Source organism: Nerophis lumbriciformis, linkage group LG34 (genome assembly GCF_033978685.3).
Source record: "Nerophis lumbriciformis linkage group LG34, RoL_Nlum_v2.1, whole genome shotgun sequence".
NCBI lineage: Eukaryota > Metazoa > Chordata > Actinopteri > Syngnathiformes > Syngnathidae > Nerophis > Nerophis lumbriciformis.
In genome coordinates, this window is record NC_084581.2 from 16,101,743 (window position 1) to 16,127,358 (window position 25,616).

Sequence of the window (25,616 nt, forward strand, 5' to 3'; positions counted from 1 at the left end):
GAAAGAGGAAGCTGAAGTTTCTTGGACATTGATAGTGGGTAATGCTAGGACACTTGACACAATGAGGAACCAGACTCTAAAATGGGGGAGTTACCATACAATTTATATTGAGCTCGAGTCATTCCTGCATTTACAAACCCCGTTTCCATATGAGTTGGGAAATTATGTTAGATGTAAATATAAACGGAATACAATGATTTGCAAATCCTTTTCAACCCATATTCAATTGAATGCACTACAAAGACAAGATATTTGATGTTCAAACTCATAAACTTTTTTTTTTTTGCAAATAATAATTAACTTAGAATTTCATGGCTGCAACACGTGCCAAAGTAGTTGGGAAAGGGCATGTTCACCACTGTGTTACATCACCTTTTCTTTTAACAACACTCAAGAAACGATTGGGAACTGAGGAAACTAATTGTTGAAGCTTTGAAAGTGGAATTATTTCCCATACTTGTTTTATGTAGAGCTTCAGTCGTTCAACAGTCCGGGGTCTCCGCTGTCGTATTTTACGCTTCATAATGTGCCACACATTTTCGATGGGAGACAGGTCTGCACTGCAGGCGAGGCAGGAAAGTACCCGCACTCTTTTTTTTATGAAGCCACGCTGTTGTAACACGTGCTGAATGTGGCTTGGCATTGTCTTGCTGAAATAAGCAGGGGCGTCCATGAAAAAGACGGCGCTTAGATGGCAGCATATGTTGTTCCAAAACCTGTATGTACCTTTCAGCATTAATGGTGCCTTCACAGATGTGTAAGTTACCCATGCCTTGGGCACTAATACACCCCCATACCATCACAGATGCTGGCTTTTGAACTTTGCGTCGATAACAGTTTGGATGGTTCCCTTCCCTTTTGGTCCGGATGACACGCTGTCGAATATTTCCAAAAACAATTTGAAATGTGGACTCGTCAGACCACAGAACACTTTTCCACTTTGCATGAGTCCATTCTAGATGATCTCAGGCCCAGAGAAGCCGGCGGCGTTTCTGGATGTTGTTGATAAATGGCTTTTGCTTTGCATAGTAGAGCTTTAACTTGCACTTACAGATGTAGCGACCAACGGTATTTAGTGACAGTGGTTTTCTGAAGTGTTCCTGAGCCCATGTGGTGATATCCTTTAGAGATTGATGTCGGTTTTTGATACAGTGCCGTCTGAGGGATCGAAGGTCACGGTCATTCAATGTTGGTTTCCGGCCATGCCGCTTACGTGGAGTGATTTCTCCAGATTATCTGAACCATCCATCCATCCATTTTCTACCGCTTATTCCCTTTTGGGGTCGCGGGGGGCGCTGGAGCCTATCTCAGCTACAATCGGGCGGAAGGCGGGGTACACCCTGGACAAGTCGCCACCTCATCGCAGGGCCAACACAGATAGACAGACAACATTCACACTCACATTCACACACTAGGGCCAATTTAGTGTTGCCAATCAACTTATCCCCAGGTGCATGTCTTTGGAGGAGGGAGGAAGCCGGAGTACCCGGAGGGAACCCACGCAGTCACGGGGAGAACATGCAAACTCCACACAGAAAGATCCCGAGCCCGGGATTGAACCCAAGACTACTCGGGACCATTTGATGATATTCTTGCAATTGCACTCTGAGAAACGTTGTTCTTAAACTGTTTGACTATTTGCTCACGCAGTTGTGGACAAAGGGGTGTACCTCGCCCCATCCTTTCTTGTGAAAGACTGAGCATTTTTTGGGAAGCTGTTTTTATACCCAATCATGGCACCCACCTGTTCCCAATTAGCCTGCACACCTGTGGGATGTTCCAAATAAGTGTTTGATGAGCATTCCTCAACTTTATCAGTATTTATTGCCACCTCTCTCAACTTTTTTGTCACGTGTTGCTGGCATCAAATTCTAAAGTTAATGATTATTTGCACAAAAAAAAAAGTTTATCAGTTTGAACATCAAATATGTTGTTTTTGTAGCATATTCAACTGAATATGGGTTGAAAATGATTTGCAAATCATTGTATTCCGTTTATATTTACATCTAACACAATTTCCCAACTCATATGGAAACAGGGTTTGTACATTGATAGTGACATCACACAGATATTAAACAAAGATACATTGCAAGTACGACATGGAAAGACAGACATGAGAACAGGTGGTTGTCAGACTTGACTGATGTGTACCTATCTTGAAACCTTTGACCATATTTGTGTGGCAGAGTATTTATGGTACAGTCGTCTTGGCTCTGAGTGTAGCTTCAGCTATTTGCACTATTCTTGGTAAACATACTTAGATAGAAATTCATTTTATCAGACATATCGGAAAAGACAGATGCTGATGTTAACAGGAAAACTAGAGGGTAAGAAAACTCCAGGTCGACAACAAATGACATATGTCAGTAGCCTAAGAAATTGTATCGGAAATATCATTAAAATAGAACTCATAAATAGGGCGGACGACAGAGAAGACTGGATAGTCCTGATTATCGATGTCTGAAAACAGGCCTGATACTCCATGATGATGAGTGGGACATCCCTTTAAATGCATGCAGAGTCGAAGATCTGTTTGTGCATCTGTGGACAGCGTGATGTATAAACAAACAAAAACACTTAGATTACAATGTGGAATAAACTTTTGTTTAACTATTTTTTTTCAAATAATGTCTCTTTATGTCCCAAACTGCAGAGAGTACCAGGCTTTTATTAAGGGTAAATGATAAATAAATGATAAATGGGTTGTACTTGTATAGCGCTTTTCTACTTTCAAGGTACTCAAAGCGCTTTGACACTACTTCCACATTTACCCATTCACACACACATTCACACACTGATGGAGGGAGCTGCCATGCAAGGCGCTAACCAGCACCCGTCAGGAGCAAGGGTGAAGTGTCTTGCTCAGGACACAACGGACATGACGAGGTTGGTACTAGGTGGGGATTGAACCAGTGACCCTCGGGTTGCGCACAGCCACTCTTCCACTGCGCCACGCCGTGGGTAAGGGTAAGGCTATTTATACATATGTAATAATGTTATTACTCGGGCTGTCAAACATTAACTCATGCGATTAATCACAAAAAATGGTAGCATTAATTATGTGTAAACAGATTAATGATGCAATTTGTTTTGTCCGAACATGCCTCCTTATCTTAAATGCGAATGGTTCCTGAAAGGCAGCGTGGGTTGTTTTACGGCCAATTTCACTTTAATATACACCCCGGTAGAACTTTATATACAACTGTTAACACATTTTGAGCAAGTAAATTACATGCATTTAAGTAAAACATTTAAAAAAAAATTTGTTTATGACAGGGTTGTCAAAAAAGGGGTGCCATATTGCACAGAAGGTCAAAATTCAAAGCATGCTTGAGATCGAGGGCTGAACAGGATTTATTGAACACCACTGCACGCTTCCACCCGCTTATTTAAAGGTGTACTTGCATTGTTTAGCATGCGTTGGCGATAAAAACAAATAACAAATAAATATTCATGTTGTTTCCTGGACTCTGTGTAAGAGTGAAGCTTTTAAAGATACAGAAGTGTTATGTGCCAGTCATCCTGTGGTTGCCATGCACAGAAATGTGTATAACAGGCGAATGTATTTTTATTTGAACTGACATATTTTAAAAACCGCCGCTTTTGTCGATGGATTCTTTATTGACACTGGTGTGGAGGAAATATGTATTTGTTTGTTCGTTCCTGCTTAAAGAGTTCTATATTCTGACAGTCTGACATTCCTTAAATGCATTGTGACTGGTAAGCAGGGGGAAACAGACGGAGAAATATGGGAGTGAGCCGCTGAGACGGCTGTGAATTACTGTATATTTTGGCTTGTTTCATTGGTATGGTATGCTCTTTATTGTCATTGCACAAGTACAACAACATTTATTTTTTTTACCACAAAACTGTTCAAGATTAGACAAAAAAACATTGTACAGGGGACTGAACAGGAACAGTGTTGGGTCGCCACTTACGGTGCCCGGTAAAAGGTGGGAATAGGGTAGACACTCTGGGAAGGATGAGTAAAATAAAATGTATAATATAAAAAATCAATTTCAGACTGGGCTCCTATTGAGGGTGGCCCAGTCTGGAGTGAGAAAAAAACTCCATAGCAAAGCACATATACATGTTACGACATACAACTCCAGACTTGCAACGAGGGGGCGGGCGTCTGGCCTGAAGCTTCCAGCTACTAGGGGCGCTGCTCTGTTTTCCGCCGTAACACGTAGGGTGAAGCGTCAAAGGCGTGGGATAGGGGATGGGGTATGAGTGTGTGTGTGGCGTGTATTTTTTATGGATGCATATGTGTGTGTAAGCCTGCAATGTGTCTCTGTTCCGCGACCTTGGTCTCCCAAGACCGGCGTCTCCAAGATGTCGCCAAGGATTGCAATATAGTCCAAAAAATGCAAAAGTCTGAGTGTCCACAGTTCTGCTCGCATCCTCCAATAATTTGTGGCAGCTTTAGGGTATTTTGAACGGCTGCCAGCATCATCCAATTTGTCGATACACCAGAGCAACGCTTACTCCAATCAGCAGATGTCCTGTATCATAGTTCGAATAGGTAGATATCTTTAATGTCCTCGACTGGAAGGGTCGCCAGACACGCGACACTCCTCTTCTCTCAAGAGTCTGTCGTGTGCCCAGCAACAACCGTTCCGTCAAGACAGGCAGGTTCTTCCAAACTCGAGATCTTGTCAATTTCGTAGAGAGGGCTGTTGATCAATTCCCTTGTTTGGATTTTAGAAAGCAGTGCAAAAAGAGTCAACAAGAAAATGAAGACAAGACAATGAAGCAAACAGAAGAGATAAGGGAGAGGTAAAGGTAGCATCCACCTTCGTTGAGTGCCAGTGAGAAAGATAAAGGAATTGTTGATCAACCTCCCCCTTCATCCAAGCTACAGTATTGTATATGTCCTCAAAAACAGTCTTGATGTCGGTAGACAAGGGCAATTTCTCGGAGTCCAGAATCCGGAAGACCTGGCAAATCTGAACATGTGTCTGAGGAGCAAGCGTTTCTCACCATGCCTTAATGTGGTTAGAATGATCACTTTTGACTCTTTTTTCATGCATCTTCAAAGTGTTATTATTTAGAGACAGAGTTCAATAGTTAAAAGTGGTGTCGTTTTTAGTCCTGTACAATTAAATGTGTGCCCATTTTGAAGGTTATATAACACCATTAGTAAGATTGGTTTGTGCCATGCGTCCTATTAATACTACTCTGGCCTCCAATTTTATTTGTAATAGATAAGGTTTACATGTATGAGATATCTTGGACGGTGTTGCTGAAGTGTAATAGGGTTTTTATCTGCTGAAATTCCCCATGCAGCCTGGGAGTTTCACACCGGTGGTTTATTTAAAAAAAATCTAATATCAAATTTTGCAAGCAAGTAATTTACTGCAGTTAATGGTAATTAATCCGAATTCAAAACTGGTGATTACTGTATCTGATTTATTTTGTCTGTTTTTATTTTTCATTTTAATTCACAGACAAACATGATTCATGTAATATTTACATTTACAAGCATTTTAATTCTAATAATTATCCTATATTGTGTTATGGTATTAGAAGTCCAGTATTATACATATTCTGATAATTAAAGAATGATGGTGTCAGCATTTAGTTTGTATAATTGACCATTTATATTATCACAGGCAAGACTGTGAGTACTTTTAGATTGGGGAGGGGCCCACAGCAGCACCAGCTGCTTGTTGAGAGGAGTGATGTGGGCTGTTAGTCTGTGAAAGTATCCGATAAGACCAGAAAACGTAGCTAAATTTATCACTGCTTTTTTGACAAACTGAATCCAGTGCGGTTGGAATACATGCAAAATATAGCAACAAAGTCGTTGGGTTGGCAACACTGAGCCCTCCTGCTACGACTCCTTATTCTCTGGCAGACCAGGCGTGTATGAGGTGTGCCAAAATGTTGAGTTACAATTCCATAGCCAGAGTTGGAATGGCAAGCTACATTCAAAGACATTCACATTTTAATGTGTGTATGAGCGAGGGCGAACCGGTTGCGCCAAATCTATTGTGGTGGACCACATTAAGTAAATGAACGAATGTGAAACAATTCATTCTGTCAAGTCGTATCATAGATTAGAGGAAAGAGAATATTCGTCCGATTTGTCTTTCCAGGTCTTGGGTCAGCTGTGATGGTATGCTTGCAAAGGGAATTGTAGGCAATAGAAAGGCGACAAAAAACCAGGAGGAAATGGGAAAGGGGTCTGCCACATTTCACAATGTTTGATGAGGTCACAGCCCAGAGAAAGAGGGATCAGGGTAGGAAGCAGCAGAAATTAGTGTTGGGAATTTAGCGGTTAATCTGCTGGATGTAATTTATGCCTTTGTTGTTAAGTGCCAAGGGGGAAAGACTAATGAAAAAGCCTTTAGTGGTCACTAATCACCTCTCGTACATGCAGATGCACTCGTACCACCAAGGCTTTCCTGCGCATATTAGACACTATTAAAACGTCCAAAGGTAAACACTGGGAAATGTGCATTTACTGAAATAAATGGCGCTCATTAAAAATACATTTCCGGCGACGGCGGCAGCATATGCAGACACACATTGTTTCTGCAGCTGGATGACTCTCCATTGTGTCTATTGTTTTTCGCGCTTAGAATGCTTAACACCGGTGGCCTCATTTGAACGGGAGCAAGCAGAGTGTGTGTCATTCGGAGCCCCGCGCTTAATTTCCCACTTTCGTTTGTGTCTCTTTGGCAATTTTATGATGGGAAAGTTGCTGTTAGTACAGAAATGTGCTCTCGGTTCAAAAGTGAACCGGCGTGTTTGAATATTTTTTTCTTTTATTAATCTACTGTAGTGTGCAGCAAAAATCCTCACGCTAATTAATGCACCCGTGTCGCCTGGAGGCCTGCAGCAGAGGCCAGCGACAGTGATAATAATTCTCTTAATTTCTTTTTAACTACACTGTCATTACAGAAATGGTGCGGTATCGATCACATCTGCTCTGCGGTGTGTATCTAAAGACTATATTTATTTATTGTCTTGTCACACTGTGCACATCTTTTGCCCCCTTGCTGTGCTTTAACCCTATCTTGTACCACTGTGTGTGTTTGGAGATAGCATCATAGCTTCTGTAGTTATCAGCAACCAATCTGTAACTGTTCTCATAGTGCAATGACCTAAGAGTTTCTAACTTGAATTGAGATGTTTAAAGGGGAACTGCACTTTTTTATTTTATTTTGCCTATCGTTTACAATTGGTATGAAAGACAAAATGACGGATGTATTTTTTTTAATGCATTCTAAATATTAGATAAATGCAATCGAAAGTCTGTTACAATGGAGCCAATGGGAGACGCTGTATTTTGCCTATAAAGCCCTTAAAAACATCCAAACACCTCCATTAAGGTTTTATATACATGATATAAGTGTATATGTTATGTAGTAATGGGCACTATTATAATAACATACTATATTTACATATTTTTCTCATTTTAAGTATACACGGTGCATTCATTTCAAAAAAGCTTTTTCCACTACATCACTGATTTCTACTCAATGCAGACTTTATGAGAGCCAACAAAGGATGCCGACTGCTAGGGTGTTCATGTTTAACCGTTTAGATGAAGAATGACTCATAATCCTCGCGAAGAAAGGGGGGTGAACCCAAGTGTGTTTTCGTGTTGTTCTCGCCATTGCCTGGTCTAAATTGGCTGTCAAAATGTACCAACTTGTCGGAATACGTCCTCATCCTTCTACTATACAGGTGAGAGGCATGAATTATGATCTAGACTAACGTTTGGTGAGCAGGGAAACAAGAAAGCAGCTCATCAGTCGATCACGTCAACATTGGCACGCAATCTTGTGATCACTGCGCTGCTATAAATAGTTTATCTGCGTTAGCGCTTCTAATAACATTATCACTAATCCTTGGTTAATATTTAAGTCACAAAATGTAAAAAAAATAAATAAAATAATGTTTTTTATTTGGTTTTTATGGTTGAAATAGAGGACCTCCCATTGGCTCCGCTGTAAGCGGTGTCAGGCCTGCTATTGACAGTTTAGTAATTTTTGTGTCCTGTATTCTGTGCTTTTTCTTCTCCAGCGCTCTTAATTTGGTGTCCGTTTCCTGTCACTGCACCTCTGTACTGAAGGCTGCCTCCCTCACCTGTCTCTGATTGGCACTCTAGACACACCTGTTACCTTTTGCCAATCAGGCTTCTTCTTTATAAGCCAACTTGCCCTGCACACAGGGCTGGATTCATCTACTTTTTAGTCGGCTTCCTGTGCAACTCCCTGTTGCCAATGGAGATATTTTGATGTGCACGCCGTCTGCTATTTCCGCATCTTTGGTGTCACACTACAAGCAGGGCTCACCGAATCCTGACAAGCTGACTTTTTTTAACGTTCAATTACGAGTTATAATGCATTTTTTTTTTAAATACATCCGTCGTATCATAGGCAAAATTCCAAATGCCAAAAGTGCATTTCCCCTTTAAGGTCATTCGGATCCACTTGACCCTTACACGTGCATACAGTAACAGTGAGTTACAGTGAGTTCCATTGTGTACCAAAAGGTTGCTGTTTCATGCTTGCCGCATGTGCCTACCCTTTGTGTAGTTTTTGTGTAATCCTGCTAACACGCAATCCTATCAAAGCAATGCCTCTCGTCATTGACCCTTTTGAAGTGGTTAGTTAAAAGCTGACACATTTTTCGGGCGATTTGAAAATCATTTCAGTTTTTCCCGTATTTGTGGCGGCAGTAGTAACTACAAGAGTCTTACCCTTTCAATCGTAAAAAATGTCCTGAATCCAGATGTTGATACGGATCACCCCCACACTGTAATAACTTTTTTCTTATCTTATCCACTTTATTAATTTAAAGTTGAATCAAATAATGCCCAGAACTTTTTTTTAGCTATTTTTTGTGGAATAAATGAAAATTCTTGCCAATCATCAACTCTCTTTGGGTGGAGGCGGAGCCCTGGGAAAACACACACAGAAGTTATAGCTCCTAACACAAACGCAAGGTAGCGTAGTAGAAATGATCAAGATCAGCCCACTGTGTAATGACTTGTTCCTTGTGCCATTTCGGACATTTCCAGAAAGTTAGATGAAAATCTGACTAACTTCTTGAACTATCTATAGCGCAATAAACCAAAGGGAGTGAACACTCTTTTTAAATCATCCACTGTCTTTGTCCCTGGCGGATAAAGACAGATCAGAGTACTTTTCTTGCTGTTTCGAGAAAGCTGAAAAAGAGCTTCCCTTCCTTATAAGACCAGCAGCCTTCACTGCTATTGACCCATTTTAAAAAAGTATTAGGCAGACAGAAATAAATCTAAACAGTACTGTTTGGATTGAAGATTGATTTATACTAGGGTTGCATGGTATATTTTTGTCAAGCCAATACGATCACCTACTGTAGTTCAAGTCCAAAGGACTACAGATAACCATTTACTTATTTGTATCTATTATTTTTTACATTTAGATACAACTGTAGTTTGTGCACACTTGGAGTAAAGACTAAGTCAAACAAAGGTGGATTTAACAAAGTATATCTGTAGCTTTGTCCTGACAAAAGCCTGTATCTTCAACAATGGTAAAGCGCTGGTCGTACAGCACCATCATTTTCTTTATAAAATCATAAATCTCTTCAGCCCTCGGTCATCGCTTGTGAACTTTTTGCACTTTTTAAACATTGTGGTGAAAGGAACAAGTCTTTCTTTGCAGTTCGTTTCAGGCGCAGCATAATTAGTACCATGCATCTTCTTACGCTATCAAAACACCGTCGTAGCAAGGCTGCCATTTTGGGTGGCTAGTAAGGTTTGATGTTTTGATGCTGGATGGTTTTCCTTCCTCATGGAATGTTTGCAGGACATTTGGGGGAAATGGCACCTAAAAAATAAGTTCTACATGAACAATGCCATGTTTGTTTACACTGTGAGCTCATTGGAAGTTTACGACTGGGTTTTACGACTGACAATTTGCTCACCTTAACCCACTTACAGCATAGTATGCATTCTCTCGCCTCATTGGAGCGTTTTTTGTTTCTTTTTCTAGCAGTATATATTATATTTTCTAGCAGTTATCAGAGTTATATTGCTCACACTTAATTTATTTTTTAGTTTGTGCCAGTTATTGAGTCACCACTCTGTATTAAATATACAAGGCAAACATGGTACTTTATTAAAATGATTTGAGTGTATTTGAGTTGAAGGATGTTACTTTACATGGCTTTGCCATTTTACTTCTCCAGGAAGTTTGTTGTGCTGGCCGACCATTCACTCATTCTGAAAAGTAATATTCCAAAAAGAAATAAGACTACAAACTTCCACAGGACTTGGTTATTACCTCTTATATTTCAACTGCTATGTACCGCCGGTGCAGGCGCAAACCCATCCATCCATCCATTTGCTACCGCTTATTCCCTTTGGGGTCGCGGGGGGAGCTGGAGCCTATCTCAGCTACAATCGGGCGGAAGGCGGGGTACACCCTGGACAAGTCGCAAACATTAGTCAAAAAAAAAAGCGCCATTTTTGTTGCTCCCTCAACCTGACAAACTTTAATTTTGCAACTATCAAAGGGATTTCTGTATATGAGAAGAAAATGGACAATGCTGCAGATGTGTCTGAGTGCAAAGAAGGAATGAGAACGCACTCTGTTGCAAGGTGTTGATGCTATCTGATCAGAGGCCACAATCACAAGTGTAATTCATTTGCAGATATGGTGAGCGACTGCGTGACCGATCTCTGATTATGCAGTCCTCCATCCTGCACCATAATGGCTTTCATCAGATGCAATATTTGTGTGTGTTATGCTGTTGCAGTATTATCATGAGATGGGTGAAGGAGATGGAGGAGTAATGCATTTTGATGTAATAACTCCCACGCTGTTTATATGGAGTATAGTACGTCTTGTATGTGTCATAGTGGATGTGTGCATTTTTTAACCATAATTTGTTGCCATGAGTGCGGTAACTGGGGGAACTGATTGAAACTGAAGGTTTCTTGTGTGGTTAAGTGTAGGATTAGCAATTTAAAACCGGCGGAACGGAACCAGAAGTCAACATCCAACACAGGCCACAGGATCTACAGATAAATGGCCAGCACATTCGCTAACGGTTCACTAATGATACCTTTTTTCCATTGTACTTTACTGGCTGTTTACGCTTTTTCCTAGAAAAAAGCAGGAACTACAAAGTACTCACTGTCATTATCCCACCAGAGAGACGATGGATACCTAACTAGAGATGTCCGATAATATCGGCCTGCCGATATTATCGGCCAATAAATGCTTTAAAATGTAATATCGGAAATTATCGGTATCGTTTTTTTTTTATTATCGGTATCGTATTTTTTATTTATTTTTATTTTTTATTTTTATTAAATCAACATAAAAAACACAAGATACACTTACAATTAGTGCACCAACCCAACCCCCCCCCCCCCCCCCCCCCCCCCCCCCCCATTTACACTCATTCACACTCATTCACACAAAAGGGTTGTTTCTTTCTGTTATTAATATTCTGGTTCCTACATTATATATCAATATATATCAATACAGTCTGCAAGGGATACAGTCCGTAAGCACACATGATTGTGCGTGCTGCTGGTCCACTAATAGTACTAACCTTTAACAGTTAATTTAATTTTTTTTTTTTTTAAAAAGGACCTTATCTTCACCATACCTGGTTGTCCAAATTAGGCATAATAATGTGTTAATTCCATGACTGTATATATCGGGATTGGTTGATATCGGTATCGGTAATTAAGAGTTGGACATTATCGGAATATCGGATATCTGCAAAAAAGCCATTATCGGACATCCCTATACCTAACTGTTTGTCACCGCGCCCGCCCCATCCAGTTTTAAACGTGCCTAGTGGACACCACATAAATGACTGCTTGTTGCTCAGTATTTGTAGAATCGCTGACGTGTAAGGAGACACGGCTATAATGAGCTCCACAGTCTCCACTTTGCTGCAGTGCTCCTGTTTCCTCGCTGCCCTTAGTTTCCTCTCAGATAAAATGACTGTCTTTACACGAAGTAGACTGTAGTCCTACACTGTTATTGTTGTTTCTTACTTAGTGTGTTTCGTGCCTTCAGTGAATCTTAGTTTTCTCGCTGCTTTCCTTCTCCTCTCCAATAAAGAGTGTCTATGCAGAGAAGACTGTAGTTATCTTTTATTGTTGCTGTTTGTTTGCGTGTCTTGTAGGTTCAACACAGCATTGTGGTTCCTGTTTTGCAATTCCTCTTGGATAAAAAGTGTTTCTTTATGCTGAGAAGACTAGTTCTCTTCTCTTGTATCTATTTTTCTTATAGCATATCTTGCTGTAGGTTCAACCCAGCGTTGTTTTCTTGGATTAAATGTGTTTGTTTATGTTAAGAAGACTTTAGTTCTCTTCTGCTGTTGCTGTTTGTTAGGGTTTCTTGCTGTAGGTTTAACACAACGTCGTTTTTTTTCACTGTCCTCAGTCTCCTCTTGGACAAAATGTGTCTCTTTATGCTAAGAAGACTGCAGTTTTCTTTTATTGTTGCCGTTTTCTAGCATATTTTTTTAGGTTGAACACAGCATTATTTTTTCCTGCCCTCAGTCTCCTCTTGAATAAAATTGTCTTCTTATGCTGAGAAGACTGTAATTCTCCTCAGTTATTGCTGTTAGCGTATCTTGTCGTATGTTCAACACAGTGTTGTTTTTTCACTGCCCTCTGTCTTATCTTGGATGAAATTTCTCTTTATGCTAAGGAAACAGCAGTAATCTTTTATTGTTTCTTTTTTTTTTTTTTTTAGCATATACAGTATTTTAGGTTCAAAACAGCTTTGTTTTCCCTGCCCTCAGTCTCATCTTGCCTAAAATTGTCTCTTTATGCCAAGAAGATTGTAGTTCTCCTTTATTGTTGCCATGTTTCAGCGTATCTCTACTCAGTGGCCTAGTATCTACTCAGTGGCCTAGTGGTTAGAGTGTCCGCCCTGCTTGGCACTCAGCATCAAGGGTTGGAATTGGGGGTTAAATCACCAAAAATGATTCCCGGGCGCTGCAACGCTGCAGCCCACTGCTCCCCTCACCTCCCAGGGCGTGATCAAGGGGATGGGTCAAATGCAGAGGACACATTTCACCCCACCTAGTGTGTGTGACAATCATTGGTACTTTAACTTTAACTTTCTAATGTAGCTTCTAAACTGTGTTTTCTCACTGCCGTCAGTCTGCTCTTGGATAAAATGTGTCTCTTTATGCTGAGAAGACCGTAGTTCTCTTCTGTTGTTGCTGTTTTTTAGCGCATCTTTCTGTAGGTTTAACACTGCATCGTTTTGTTTTTTTCATGGCCCTCAGTCTCCTCTTGGGTTAAACGTTCCTTTTTATATTAGCATATTTTGTAGGTTTAACACAGCTTTGTTCTTTTTTTCACTGCCCTACGTCTTCTCTTGGATAAAAAGTGTCTCTATATTCAGAGAATACTGTAGTTCGATTGTATTGTTAGTGTTTTTTTTAGCATATTTTGTATGTTCAACATAGCATTGTTTTTTTTCCAGTCATCAGTCTCCTCTTGGATAGAGTAGTTTATTTGTGCTGAGAAGACTGTAGTTCTCCTATTTTTGCCGTTTGTTAGGTTCAAGACAGTATTGTTTTCTCACAGCCCTAAATCTCCTCTTGGATAGAAGAGACAGTAGTTCCCCTTTGATGTTGCTGTATGTTAGCATATCTTGCTATAGGTTCAACACAGCGTTGTTTTTTTAACTGCCCTCCGTCTTCTCTTGGATAAAATGTCCGTTTTATCCATTTTGTCTGTCTCTTTTAGGAGACTGTAGGTTTCTTCTATTGTTGCTGTTTGTTAGCATGTCTTCATGTAGGTTCAACACTGCTGTTTTTTTTTACTGTCCTCAGTCTTCTCTTGGATTACATGTGCCTCTTCATGTTAGCATTTCTCATAGGTTGAACATGGTGTCATATTTTTCACTGCCCTTATTTTCCTTTTCGGTAAAATGAGTCTCTATGCTGAGAAGACTGTAGTTCTCTATTGTTGTTGTTTTTAGTGTATCTTGATGTAGATTGAACACTGCTCAGTTTCCTCCTGGATAAAATGTGTCTCTTTATGCTGAGAAGATTGTCGTTATTTTATATTTTATTTTGCTTCTGTTGGTTAGCATATCCTATAGGTTCAACACATAGTCTTCTTTTTTCTTCGCCATCAGTTTCCTCTTGGGTAAAATGTGTCTCTTTATGCTGAGAAGACTGTAGTTCTCCTCATTTTTTGCTGTTTGTTAGCGTGTCTTGTTGTAGATTCAATAGTGTTGTTTTTCACTGTCCTCAGTCCGGGGTTCATACGGGTGCTTAAAGACCTGGAAAATGCTTGGATTTTAATGTGTTTTTAAGGTTTGAAAAATGCTTGAATTTTGGGTGAAGTGCTTGTATATGCTTGGAAATGTTCATCATATTTCTCGGCAGTCTGACTCAATAGGCTAATAATAAAATGGAAAAAAATAAAATAAGTTTCCTTAAAATTTAAAGCTACACGCTTGATCTGTTGGCTTTGCACGAGCCCTTCCATTAGGTTGTTGTCCTGCCAGAGCCGTATATCTGTGTCGCTCCCAAGAGGACAGTGGTGCATCGGTCCATCATGCCGGCAGGTTGTCGTTTTAATGAACATTGGATGGAAAATGACAAATACAAACTTTGGATAAAACGTGGACCAAATCCACGTGTAGTCTGCTGCAAAGTATGCAAAAAGGAAATCCAACATGGTTCTATGTATTTTATGCTCCATTATTTTGGTTTTCTACTTAACTTGTGTGAATCAATCCGTGCTGTTCGATGTCATTGTAACTGTAAGTAAGAAAAAGAACAAAAAATTTGAAAAACAACACACATGGAGACACGTTTGCAAACACCAATGACATTGAATAGTCTACAGAAACACTGCTTCATTTTCTATGCCCCATTCAGTTAAGGATAACTGCTGGTTCAATGTTAGGCTTATGTTTTAGCAGATTTTCCGTATTTTTCCTACAGACAGCATTTGGTGACCTCAAAAAACAAGGCTATGGATTGATTCACACTGGTTTTCGCCTTTTGAAGGTACTGCAAAAACTGGAAAATTTATCTTGAAAGTCCTTAAAAAGTGCTTGAATTTGGCCATCGAAAAGGTGTACGAACCCTGTCAGTCTCTTCTTGGATAAAATGTCTCCTAATGCTGAGAAGACTAGTTCTCCTCTATTGTTGTTTGTTGGTGTGTGTTCAGTCTATGATTCATGGTGTCCTGTGGTACTATTATGATGTTGAACAACCAATCAAACGCCAAGTTTCAGTTACTTCAACTCCTTTCTGAGCCGTGCCCACCTTTTTGTTTACATCGGAATGTAATAATAGAGTCATAGCCAACATTTTCCCACCCCGAACCACATCTGCGCCCCAAAGAGCCCAGCAATAATTACAGCCGGTACGAGGGCTTAAGCTTCCGCGCTTTGATGCGGTGGTGAGTGCGTTGAGCCAGTGTTAATCTCTTTTAGTGTGTGTAGAGGCGGCCAGATAAAGACTGATAGGGCACTCTGTAATGAGGGATTAGGGATTAAGACTGCAGCGATGGAGGGGTCAGCTCCCCTGTGGTCACTCTTGACTTGATCCAGGTTATTAGGGAGCTTTTGACTCTCTGCTCTTCTGCACAGAAGAGGTCTGAGGACTTGATGGACCATTCTGTGCTTCTTTTTGTCAAGAGTGCCAATATTTAGCCCATACAAGGAATGAAGAGTCTATTATTTTATGGTCTGACCATGTGTGGCTGTGTTTTACAGTTTTCCATTCCCTGGTGCTTTCCTCGCCTGATTGAATTAAAGGTATATGTTTGCGGTCATGCGCTTTATTTACGACCGCGATTCAATTACCCCCCAAATGGATTTTTGCTCTCACAGGACAATCAGTCACAACCGCTGACAGCGACAGCATCAAACACATAAAAGAACCATAGGCCTCTTGTTGTGATGGACAGTTGATTTGTGATGATTAGAAGGAGATTATGTCTACTTGGCGCTTTATAGTGATGTCTGTGGCGCCCTCTATAGATGGTGGTCGAAATGGTAGACCTGCTAACATGCATGTGAAGTGAAGTGAATTATATTTATATAGCGCTTTTCTCTAGTGACTCAAAGTGCTTTACATAGTGAAAACCCAATATCTAAGTTACATTAAAACCAGTGTGGGTGGCACTGGGAGCAGGTGGGTAAAGTGTCTTGCCCAAGGACACAACGGCAGTGACTAGGATGGCGGAAGCGGGGATCGAACCTGCAACCCTCAGGTTGATGGCACGGCCACTCTACCAACCGAGCTAGTATCACAGACTGTGCAATTTTAGACTTTCTTTTATTGTCATTAAAATGTTTAACTTTACAATACAGATAAGAACGAAATGTTGTTGCATTAGCTCGTTGTAGTGCAGGATAAAAGAGCAGTAATGTGCATATACTGTATAAATAAATAGATTACTGTACAGATAAATATATTGCACTTTTTCATATGCATCCACGTTTATGGATGTATTTTATATTGTCTTTATATTCCAGCGAGTTAATCTGTTTTTGGGGGGGAATTGAGGGATTTTTATTTTTCTGATGGCCTGAGGGAAGAAGCTGTTACAGAACCTGGAGGTTCTGCTACAGAGGCTGCGGAACCTCTTTCTAGTATCCACCAGAATCCAAATTTTATAAACATTAGACACATTCTCGAGGATTTTGTGAGAAGGCGGCAATATTTTTCAGCTAATTTTGTGGATGTTGTAAAAGTATGCATGTTTGCAGGCTGACACTGGAGCAGAAGGAGCTGTGTCGGAGCCGACTGAAGCTGCTCTACTATCTAGACCGCCTGGCAACGTATGAGGTAAATGTGAAATTTTCTTGTGGTTCTTTTTGGTGCTTCGCTCAAATTCACAGTAGGGGAATTATTCAAGTTCAGAATATATCAAAGACACCTCTCAGATGAATGCCAAGCAGGGAAGGGTTTTAATCATCTTTTAATTGTCTGCCATCAAAAAGACACATTTCCCTTTTCACTTTCTCATGCAATCCAAAATCATTAATAAAGTTTAACTAATTAAGTTGTTAGCGTGATTCAAATAAATGCCCCATCTTCTTTGTGATTTAGGTACAAAAGGCCCTGGCTAATGTTAGGGCATTTTGTGGTATACCGCTGCAAAACACAAATGTTCAAGAAAAGGTGGTAAAAGCCATTAGCTGGTAATATACATTGTGCTTGTCGACTGACATGCATTTATACAATGGAAGCAGTTTATGTTGACAACACGTCCAAGTCGACCAACTCATCAAGTCGCGGTCCACCATGTTCTTATTATTATTTAAATAGTGCGTGCCGAAGTCTATGTCAACAAACATGGTCAACCACTTTTGATGAGAATGACTTGTGTCCAAATCTGGGGTCTACAGCCTACCAAGGATTCTGCTCATGCGATTGAGGGAGACAACACCTTTAGAGGGTCTTCAAGTTGCAACCAGCCTTGTGATTTTGGACAGTCTAACCTTCCCTACACTTCCTGTTTATGTCACGTGTTATCATCTTTACCCTGACATCATGATGGGAAGATATTTGCCGTCAGCAGTAAACCTGAATTATTAAACAGTAGTAATATTAACGACTACTTTATATATTACTTTTTTAACGTAAATATTATTGGAATAAATACATTGTAAGCCAAAATATTCTCAATATATCAAAGTGTTTGAAATAAAGGCAGCAAATTAAAAAAAAGGCATAAAACATGTACATGATGTACGCAAACACAATCAATAACTCAATCTTGTTCCATTTATGTACATAATCTAAAGGGTTATGTATTAACATAATCATGTTAGTAAAATCAAAGTAAAATTCTCCACATCTAACAATTGACAGTGAAATAGGTAAAGCTTTACTTCCAAAGTCTCTGCATGTAAAAATCCATCCATCCATCCATTTTCTACCGCTTGTCTCTTCGGAGTAGCGGGGGGCGCTGGAGCCTATCTCAGCTACAATCGGGCGGAAGGCGGCGTACACCCTGGACAAGTCGCCATCTCATCACAGGGCCAACACAGATAGACAGACAACATTCACACTCACATTCACACACTAGGGCCAATTTAGTGTTGCCAATCAACCTATCCCCAGGTGCATGTCTTTGGCGGTGGGAGGAAGCCGGAGTACCCGGAGGGAACCCACACAGTCACGGGGAGAACATGCAAACTCCACACAGAAAGATCCCGAGCCCGGGATTGAATCCAGGGCTACTCAGGACCTTCGTATTGTGAGGCAGATGCACTAACCCCTTTCCACCGTGCTGCCCGCATGTAAAAATCAATACTTAAAAATAAATTAATGCTTACAAACAAATACATGCCTATAAAGAAATCAATACTTAAAAAAAAAATCAGCGCTAGTAAATAAATTAATGCTTGTAAATAAATTAATGCTTATAAATAAATCAATAGTTGCAAATGAATCAATGCCTACGCTCCTTCCAATGTTAAATGTTGTTTTTTAAGGCTGGACACAAGCATGCTAAGCATTTTGGGCTATGTGGGTCCACAAAGGTTGCTGTGGCTGCATACTTCTATTCAATGGAGAAGTAAGACATGTTTTTTAAGGACTCGGATTTAGAAAGCGTTCACGCGGTGCGACGACATCGGTGACCCAAAAATGCACACTGCTTACAGAGCTTAGGCTGTAGATTCAAGATTTGGACACAGCCAATATCTCATCTTAGCTTGTGCAGGTGTACCTAATGTAGTGTCCTGTAGGTGTGCAGACATTCACCCTGTCGCCAGTGCACCCGAATTGAACTCCACGTAATGCCCAGTCGTCTGCCACGGAGTGTCTTTAAATGTCAAAAGGGCTTTGATTGGTTTAACCTTTTAACCGGTAACTGGCGAGCGAATAAAAGATGATGCACTTCTTATTCTTGTCGTTGACATTATTGCTTTTTTCTTATTTACTGATTATTCCACACAGAGCAGGCGGCCTCAGTGGAATATTAATAGAAGGACTGAATGACTTCTCTCTAGACCCTTAGGCGGCATTTATTTTGTAGGTCTTTTTAAAAAAACAACATTAAACCGTTGCTTCTTGCTTTTAGCTCTTATGCAACCAAATGCTTCTTTCCGCCCCAAAGCAGAAATTTAAATTCCTTATATGCTTTTGATTGATATTCCCTTATTGGCACTAATCTCATTTAACAATATTGAAAGGTTGTAGAAAGTGTTTTACGTGAGAAGCACGTTAAGAATGAGTCACTACTTGGTCCAAATGTGCTTTTATTGCATATTATTTATATAGCTTTAACCAGTAGGTTCAACACAATCGATTTTAGTCATGCTTTTGTTTGTTTTGAAAATGCCTAACAAGTTACATTAAGGGACATCACATGCCTACATGTTCAAAAAGGAGTAGGAAAGAGCAGAGTTGACATAATCTTACCTTTTTTTGCATGTTTTGCAATTTTACGGCCCCACAAAATTAATGAAAATCCACAAGATTTATAAGGAAAATGTGAAATGTTATCAGATAAGAAGCCATCCATCCATCCATTTTCTTCCGCTTATCCGAGGTCGGGTCGCGGGGGCAGCAGCCTAATCAGAGAAGCCCAAACTTCCCTCTCCCCATCCACTTTGTCCAGCTCCTCCCGGGGGATCCCAAGGCGCTCCCAGGTCAGCCGGGAGACCTACTCTCCCCAAACGTGTCCTGGGTCGTCCCTGTGGCCTCCTACTGGTCGGACATGCCCGAAACACCTCCCCAGGGAGGTGTCTGGGTGGCATCCTGACCAGATGCCCGAACCACCTCATCTTGCTCTTTTCGATGTGGAGGATCAGCGGCTTTACTTTGAGCTCCTTCCCGGATGATAGAGCTTCTGACCCATCTCTAAGGGAGAGCCCCACCACCCGACAGAGGAAACTTATTTCGGCCACTTGAACCTGTGATCTTGTCCTTTTGGTCATAAGAAGCTATCATACTAATACAGATAACATTTTTGTTTAGCCTGCTCAGTGGCCTTGTAGTTAGAGTGTCCGCCCTGATATCGGTAGGTCATGAGTTCAAACCCCGGCCGAGTCATACCAAAGACTATAAAAATGGGACCCATTACCTCCCTGCTTGACACTCAGCATCAAGGTTTGGAATTGAGGTTTAAATCACCACAATGATTCCCGAACACGGCCACCGCTGCTACCCACTGCTCCCCTCACCTCCCAGGGGGTGGAACAAGGGGATAGGTCAAATGCAGAGAGTAATTTCGCCACACCTAGTGTGTGTGTGACTATCATTGGTACTTTAATTTTAACTTTTAACTTTAATGCTATTTTGTTTAGCACGTATTGAACTACTTTGGATGGGGTGGATTTTTAAAGACAAAAATAATAATTTTCTTTCATTTTTCTGTAAATTTGGCATGATAGAAGGAAAAAAAAAGAAGTGGTAAAGAAAAAATAATAATAAATATAAAATACAAATACTATTTAGATGCTATGAATAAAAATGAATTGCAGGATAAATAAATGCAGGATTTAAGCTTTGACTATTACTACGGTACTCCTTTTTGGACTTGTTGAATTGTTTTAGTACACGTGTGGTTGTTTATTGTGAATTTTTAACATGATTCAAATCTATTCATTGTATTTTGACTATCCTTTCTTTACATAAAATGTACATACGGTATACAGTGGATGAAGCAACATGCTCGTTAACAATAAATTAAATACATATATTGCAGAATAGTGTTGACATAGCCATACATGATAATTTATTGTCGTATTTAATTTTCCTGCTGTATTATATTTATTTGTGTGTTAAAAAGAAGTTGCTGATAATATTAGAAATGGTCTTATTTTAGATTTAGGATGACTAATGTGAACACAGCCACCTTTTTCCCCCTCGCCACCCTTCATAAATCTCCACATGGCACAGTTCTCACGCACCGTGAAGGGAAGATGAGAGATTTGAGCCCGCTAGATATATTCAAGCCAGTCTTCTCGCGCTCTCCTTTTATTCGGACATCGTCATGGTAACCGCAGCGCTCGTCACATTCCTTCTTGCCCCGGTGCCATTTTTCCCTGACTGTCTATGAATATGATATTGGGGTTTTTATCAGCACAAATAGGCTTGGCTATGTCTGCAGTGCATGGCTCCTTCAAATACTATTGTATACTTTACACACACACACAAACACACCCTGTTCCAGGGGGTTTTCAACACATACGTGTGTGCATATACACTTATATTCTCCCAAGAAGGCTGCAGCTGAATAAACACGACAGCTTTACATAGAAAAACAAATCACCATGAAAATGTGTCTGTTCTCCTACATACAATGCTTTCTTTGTAAACATTCTTAACAGTCATATTCTCGTGTAAAAATTAGGTTAAACCTAAAAGCAAAACATTCTCAACTTACCCGTAACTTTGGAGACATGCGGTGTCAATCGTCCCCATATAATCTGATCTGTTCCAGAGTCAAACTGTCAATATGGTTAACAGCACAGGCAATGTTTTAAGTCGTATAAGTGTAAAAATAAGTAGAGCACTATCATATAACATGAAAGCTATACATTGTGAAGTCAAGCAATAACATTTGTGACTTGGGATGTTCCGATCAATGTTTTATGCTGCCGATTCTGATACCGATCATCAATAAGTGAGATCGGCTGAAACCATTACCGATACCGGTTACATGTATTAACTGTAAATCTTCTATTTACAGTGGGGCAAAAAAGTATTTAGTCAGCCACCAATTGTGCAAGTTCTCCCAATTAAAAAGATGAAAGAGGCCTGTAATTTTGTAACGTCAACTATGAGAGACGGAATGGGGGAAAATAATCCAGGAAATCACATTGTAGGATTTTTGATTAATTAATTGGTAAATTCCTCTATAAAATAAGTATTTGGTCACCTACAAACAAGCAAAATTTCTGGCTTTCACAGACCTGTAATTTCTTTAAGAGGCTCCTCTGTCCTCCACTCGTTACCTGTATTAATGGCACCTGTTTGGCCTCTTCATCAGTATAAAAAACACCTGTCCACAACCTCAAACAGTCACACTCCAAACTCCACTATGGCCAAGACCAAAGAGCTGTCAAAGGACACCGGGAACAAAATTGTTGACCTGCACCAGGCTGGGAAGACTGAATCTGCAATACGTAAGCAGCTTGGTGTGAAGAAATCAACTGTGGGAGCAAGTATTAGAAAATGGAAGATAATCTCTTTCGATTTGGGGCTCCATGCAAGCTCTCACCTCGTGGGGTCAAAATGATCACAAGAATGGTGAGCCAAAATCCCAGACTCACATGGGGGAGTCCTAGTGAATGACCTGCAGAGAGCTGGGACCAAAGTAACAAAGGGTACCGGTAAATGATAAATGATAAATGGGTTGTACTTGTATAGTACATATGTATAGCGCTTTTCTACCTTCAAGGTACTCAAAGCGCTTTGACACTACTTCCACATTTACCCATTCACACACACATTCACACACTGATGGAGGGAGCTGCCATGCAAGGCGCTAACCAGCACCCATCAGGAGCAAGGGTGAAGTGTCTTGCTCAGGACACAACGGACATGACGAGGTTGGTACTAGGTGGGGATTGAACCAGGGACCCTCCGGTTGCGCACGGCCACTCTTCCACTGCGCCACGCCGTCCCTTAGCCGTACCATCAGTAACATACTACGCTGTCAGGGACTCAAAGCCTGCAGTGCCAGATGTGTCCACTTGCGTAAGCCAGTACATGCCCAGGCCCGTCTGAAGTTTGCTAGAGAGCATTTTGATGATCCAGAAGAGTATTGGGAGAATGTCATATGGTCAGATGAAACTAAAATATAACTTTTTTGGTAAAAACTCAACTTATCGTATTTGGAGGACAAGGAATGCTGAGTTGCATCCAAAGAACACCATACCTACTGTGAAGCATGGGGCTGGAAATATCATGTTTTAGGGCTGTTTTTCTGCAAAGGGACCAGGACGACTGATCCGTGTAAGGGAAAGAATGAATAGGGCCATGTATCGTGAGATTTTGAGTGAAAACCTCTTTCTATCAGCAAGGGCATTGAAGATGAAACGTGGCTGGGTCTTTCAGCATGACAATGATCCCAAACACACTGCCCGGGCAATGAAAGAGTGGCTTCGTAAGAAGCATTTCAAGGTCCTGGAGTGGCCTCGCCAGTCTCCAGATCTAAACCCCATAGAAGATCTTTGGAGGTAGTTGAAAGTCTGTGTTTCCCAGCTACAGCCCCAAAACATCACTGCTCTAGAGGAGATCTGCATGGAGGAATGGGCCAAAATACCAGCAATAGTGTAAAACCTTGTGGAGACTTACAGAAAACGTTTGACTTCTGTCATCAGGGTATATAACAAAGTATTTGGATTTACTTTTGTTATTGACCAAATACTTATTTTCCACCATAATTTGCAAATAAAGTATTTAAAAATCAATGTGATTTTCTGGATTTTTTATTCCCATTTTGTCTCTCATATTTGAAGTGTACCTATGATGAAAATTACAGGCCTCTCTCATCTTTTTAAGTGGGAGAACTTGCACAATTTGTGACTGACTAAATACTTTTTTGCCCCACTGTATTTATGGTGAATGCTATTGACAGTTTGACAATATCAACACCATGTTTAAACTACTTATTATATTTTATTACATACAGTTGTTTGAACAAAACAAAGTCAAGAGCTAAATAACTACACATTAATAAAGAAAATAATAATATACTCATTTAAATCCTTTGGGTTTTGCCCTCAAAGTCCTCCTTTGTCCAAGGAGTTATTCCCTGAGTTTGTAAACAAGTACAAAAACGACAAAGTTGAGAAAATAAAAATATCTACAGTATCTTATTACTTTTGTATAGATTACATACTGATGCTGCGTCTGATGTCGACGCCACCAATTTATGTATCGATCTGCCCTTCTCTTAGATGTTTTGTATTGACTGTGACAATGCTGACACAGCAACTTTTGTTGTATTAAAATATCTGTAACTCTTATTGATCTACTTCTACTTGTTAATTTCCTGTTAATATCTGCATACTTTCTCCTGCAACTTGGTTTCATCTTCACTTCATAAACTTTACTAAGCATCTTTTTCTCGTTGTTATTTCAAACTAGCTTAGCGGTTAGCTAAGCTATTAGCATGCCTGCTCTCGACTTGCTCTTGGTGTGTAACATGTTTAGCCTCATCCTCCAGTAGTAATGTTACTTATTAATGATTCTTAAGAAACTTGAATATGAAGTTTATTTGCTGTAATGGAGGTATGAAGACACATAATTATCTTCTGGCAGCTTGCCAATGGAATACATACAGTATTATAGAGTTTCACAATATTGTTGTTGTTTTCTCTCCAGGAGATACTTGGAGGTCCTCATGCAGCCGAGCAGAAATACGACGCAGAGTTCTTCAAGAAGTTCCGTAGTCAAAATATTGTGTTGTCAGCTAGAAACTACGCCAGGGTAAAGTTCACTTTTCTGTCATGTTTTCCCTACCAAAAGCACCCTCATTATTGTGTTTTCCGTCTACAGGAGAGCAACATGCAGGCTCTTGACATCCTTTTTACATATCATGGGGCAGAGCTTCTCCAGCATCGTTTAGCCATCCTTTACAACTTTCCAGAAACCACTTCTCCACACGAATACATGGTCCTGCTGCCTGAAGCCTGGTGAGTACCTCCTTGCTCGCTATGCAGTCACACAAACAATTCTTTCACCATTCCTCCTGATCTTCAATCAGTGCTTTCAGATAATCAGCTTTACAGTTGGCATCATGTGCAATTTGATGAATGTAGGATGTCCTTGGTCGGCCAACTCCAGTGTTGCCGTGTGTTGGTGTCCATAGCAGTATTACTCATAATGGCGGCAAATCTCAAGCGTTGTTTTTAAATTGTAGTTGACAGAGCTGGCAAGCCACCATAAAGCTGTTGCTTTGAGGAGGGCTTTTTCCACAAGATGTTCAAAACCGCACCAAGTGATGGGCAGGCTACTTGGAAAATGTAGGAAGCTAAGTTACAAGTTAATCTTGATTAAATGTAGCTCAGCTACAGGGGAAGCTATCCCCAGAGAATTGTAGCAAGCTACACAATAAGCTACACGGCAAAGGTAGCTTGCAACGTTAACGATTAATAAAAATAAATTATCGCATTATCAATTTGAATGAAGATTAAAGCTAAGGCTTACCCCGAAGGACACGCGCATTTGTTACACGGTCTGTGATTGCGAGGAGGGCCGGCCCATTTCGCTTCAAAACAGAATTACGTATAAAACCAGGGTCATTTATTAGTACTGCAGCGAAAAATGTTTTTATCATCGGCTCGCATTTAAAATACCTTTTAAAGCGAAACACATACTCGAAGATGACGCAGACAGTGTTGCCAATCCTCTTGGCGACTTTTTTGTAAACAGCTAGTAGCGATAAATCCAGTGGGGACTTTTTTGTGTCTTGGAGGCTCTGAGGTGACAGCATTCAGCAGTCACCGTCCTAAGCAAGCAGTGACGGGTGCTGCCGGTCAGCTGGTGCTGCTGCTCTGCTCGCGCCGATTGCTCCATACTAGCATGAATGCTAGCTAAAGCCACAACAAGCAGAGGAAAAAACTACGCTGTCAAAGTTTACTTATTCAATGTTGTTAACAAAAGTAGCACAGTTAAGTTAAACATATGCCTTTGCT

The 25,616-nt window shown here is 40.4% G+C and overlaps 1 protein-coding gene across 4 annotated transcripts in view; it reads left to right on the forward strand.

Moving 5' to 3' along the window:
* Positions 1-25,616, forward strand: part of nbas (NBAS subunit of NRZ tethering complex) — a 377,838-nt gene that overhangs the window by 70,880 nt on the left and 281,342 nt on the right. For all 4 annotated transcript variants that reach the window (XM_061929010.2, XM_061929012.2, XM_061929011.2 and 1 more), the window contains exons 19-21: positions 16,722-16,800; positions 24,304-24,408; positions 24,478-24,614. In XM_061929010.2, the coding sequence (XP_061784994.2) occupies positions 16,722-16,800; positions 24,304-24,408; positions 24,478-24,614 (321 nt within the window). The remainder of the gene's footprint in view (positions 1-16,721; positions 16,801-24,303; positions 24,409-24,477; positions 24,615-25,616) is intronic.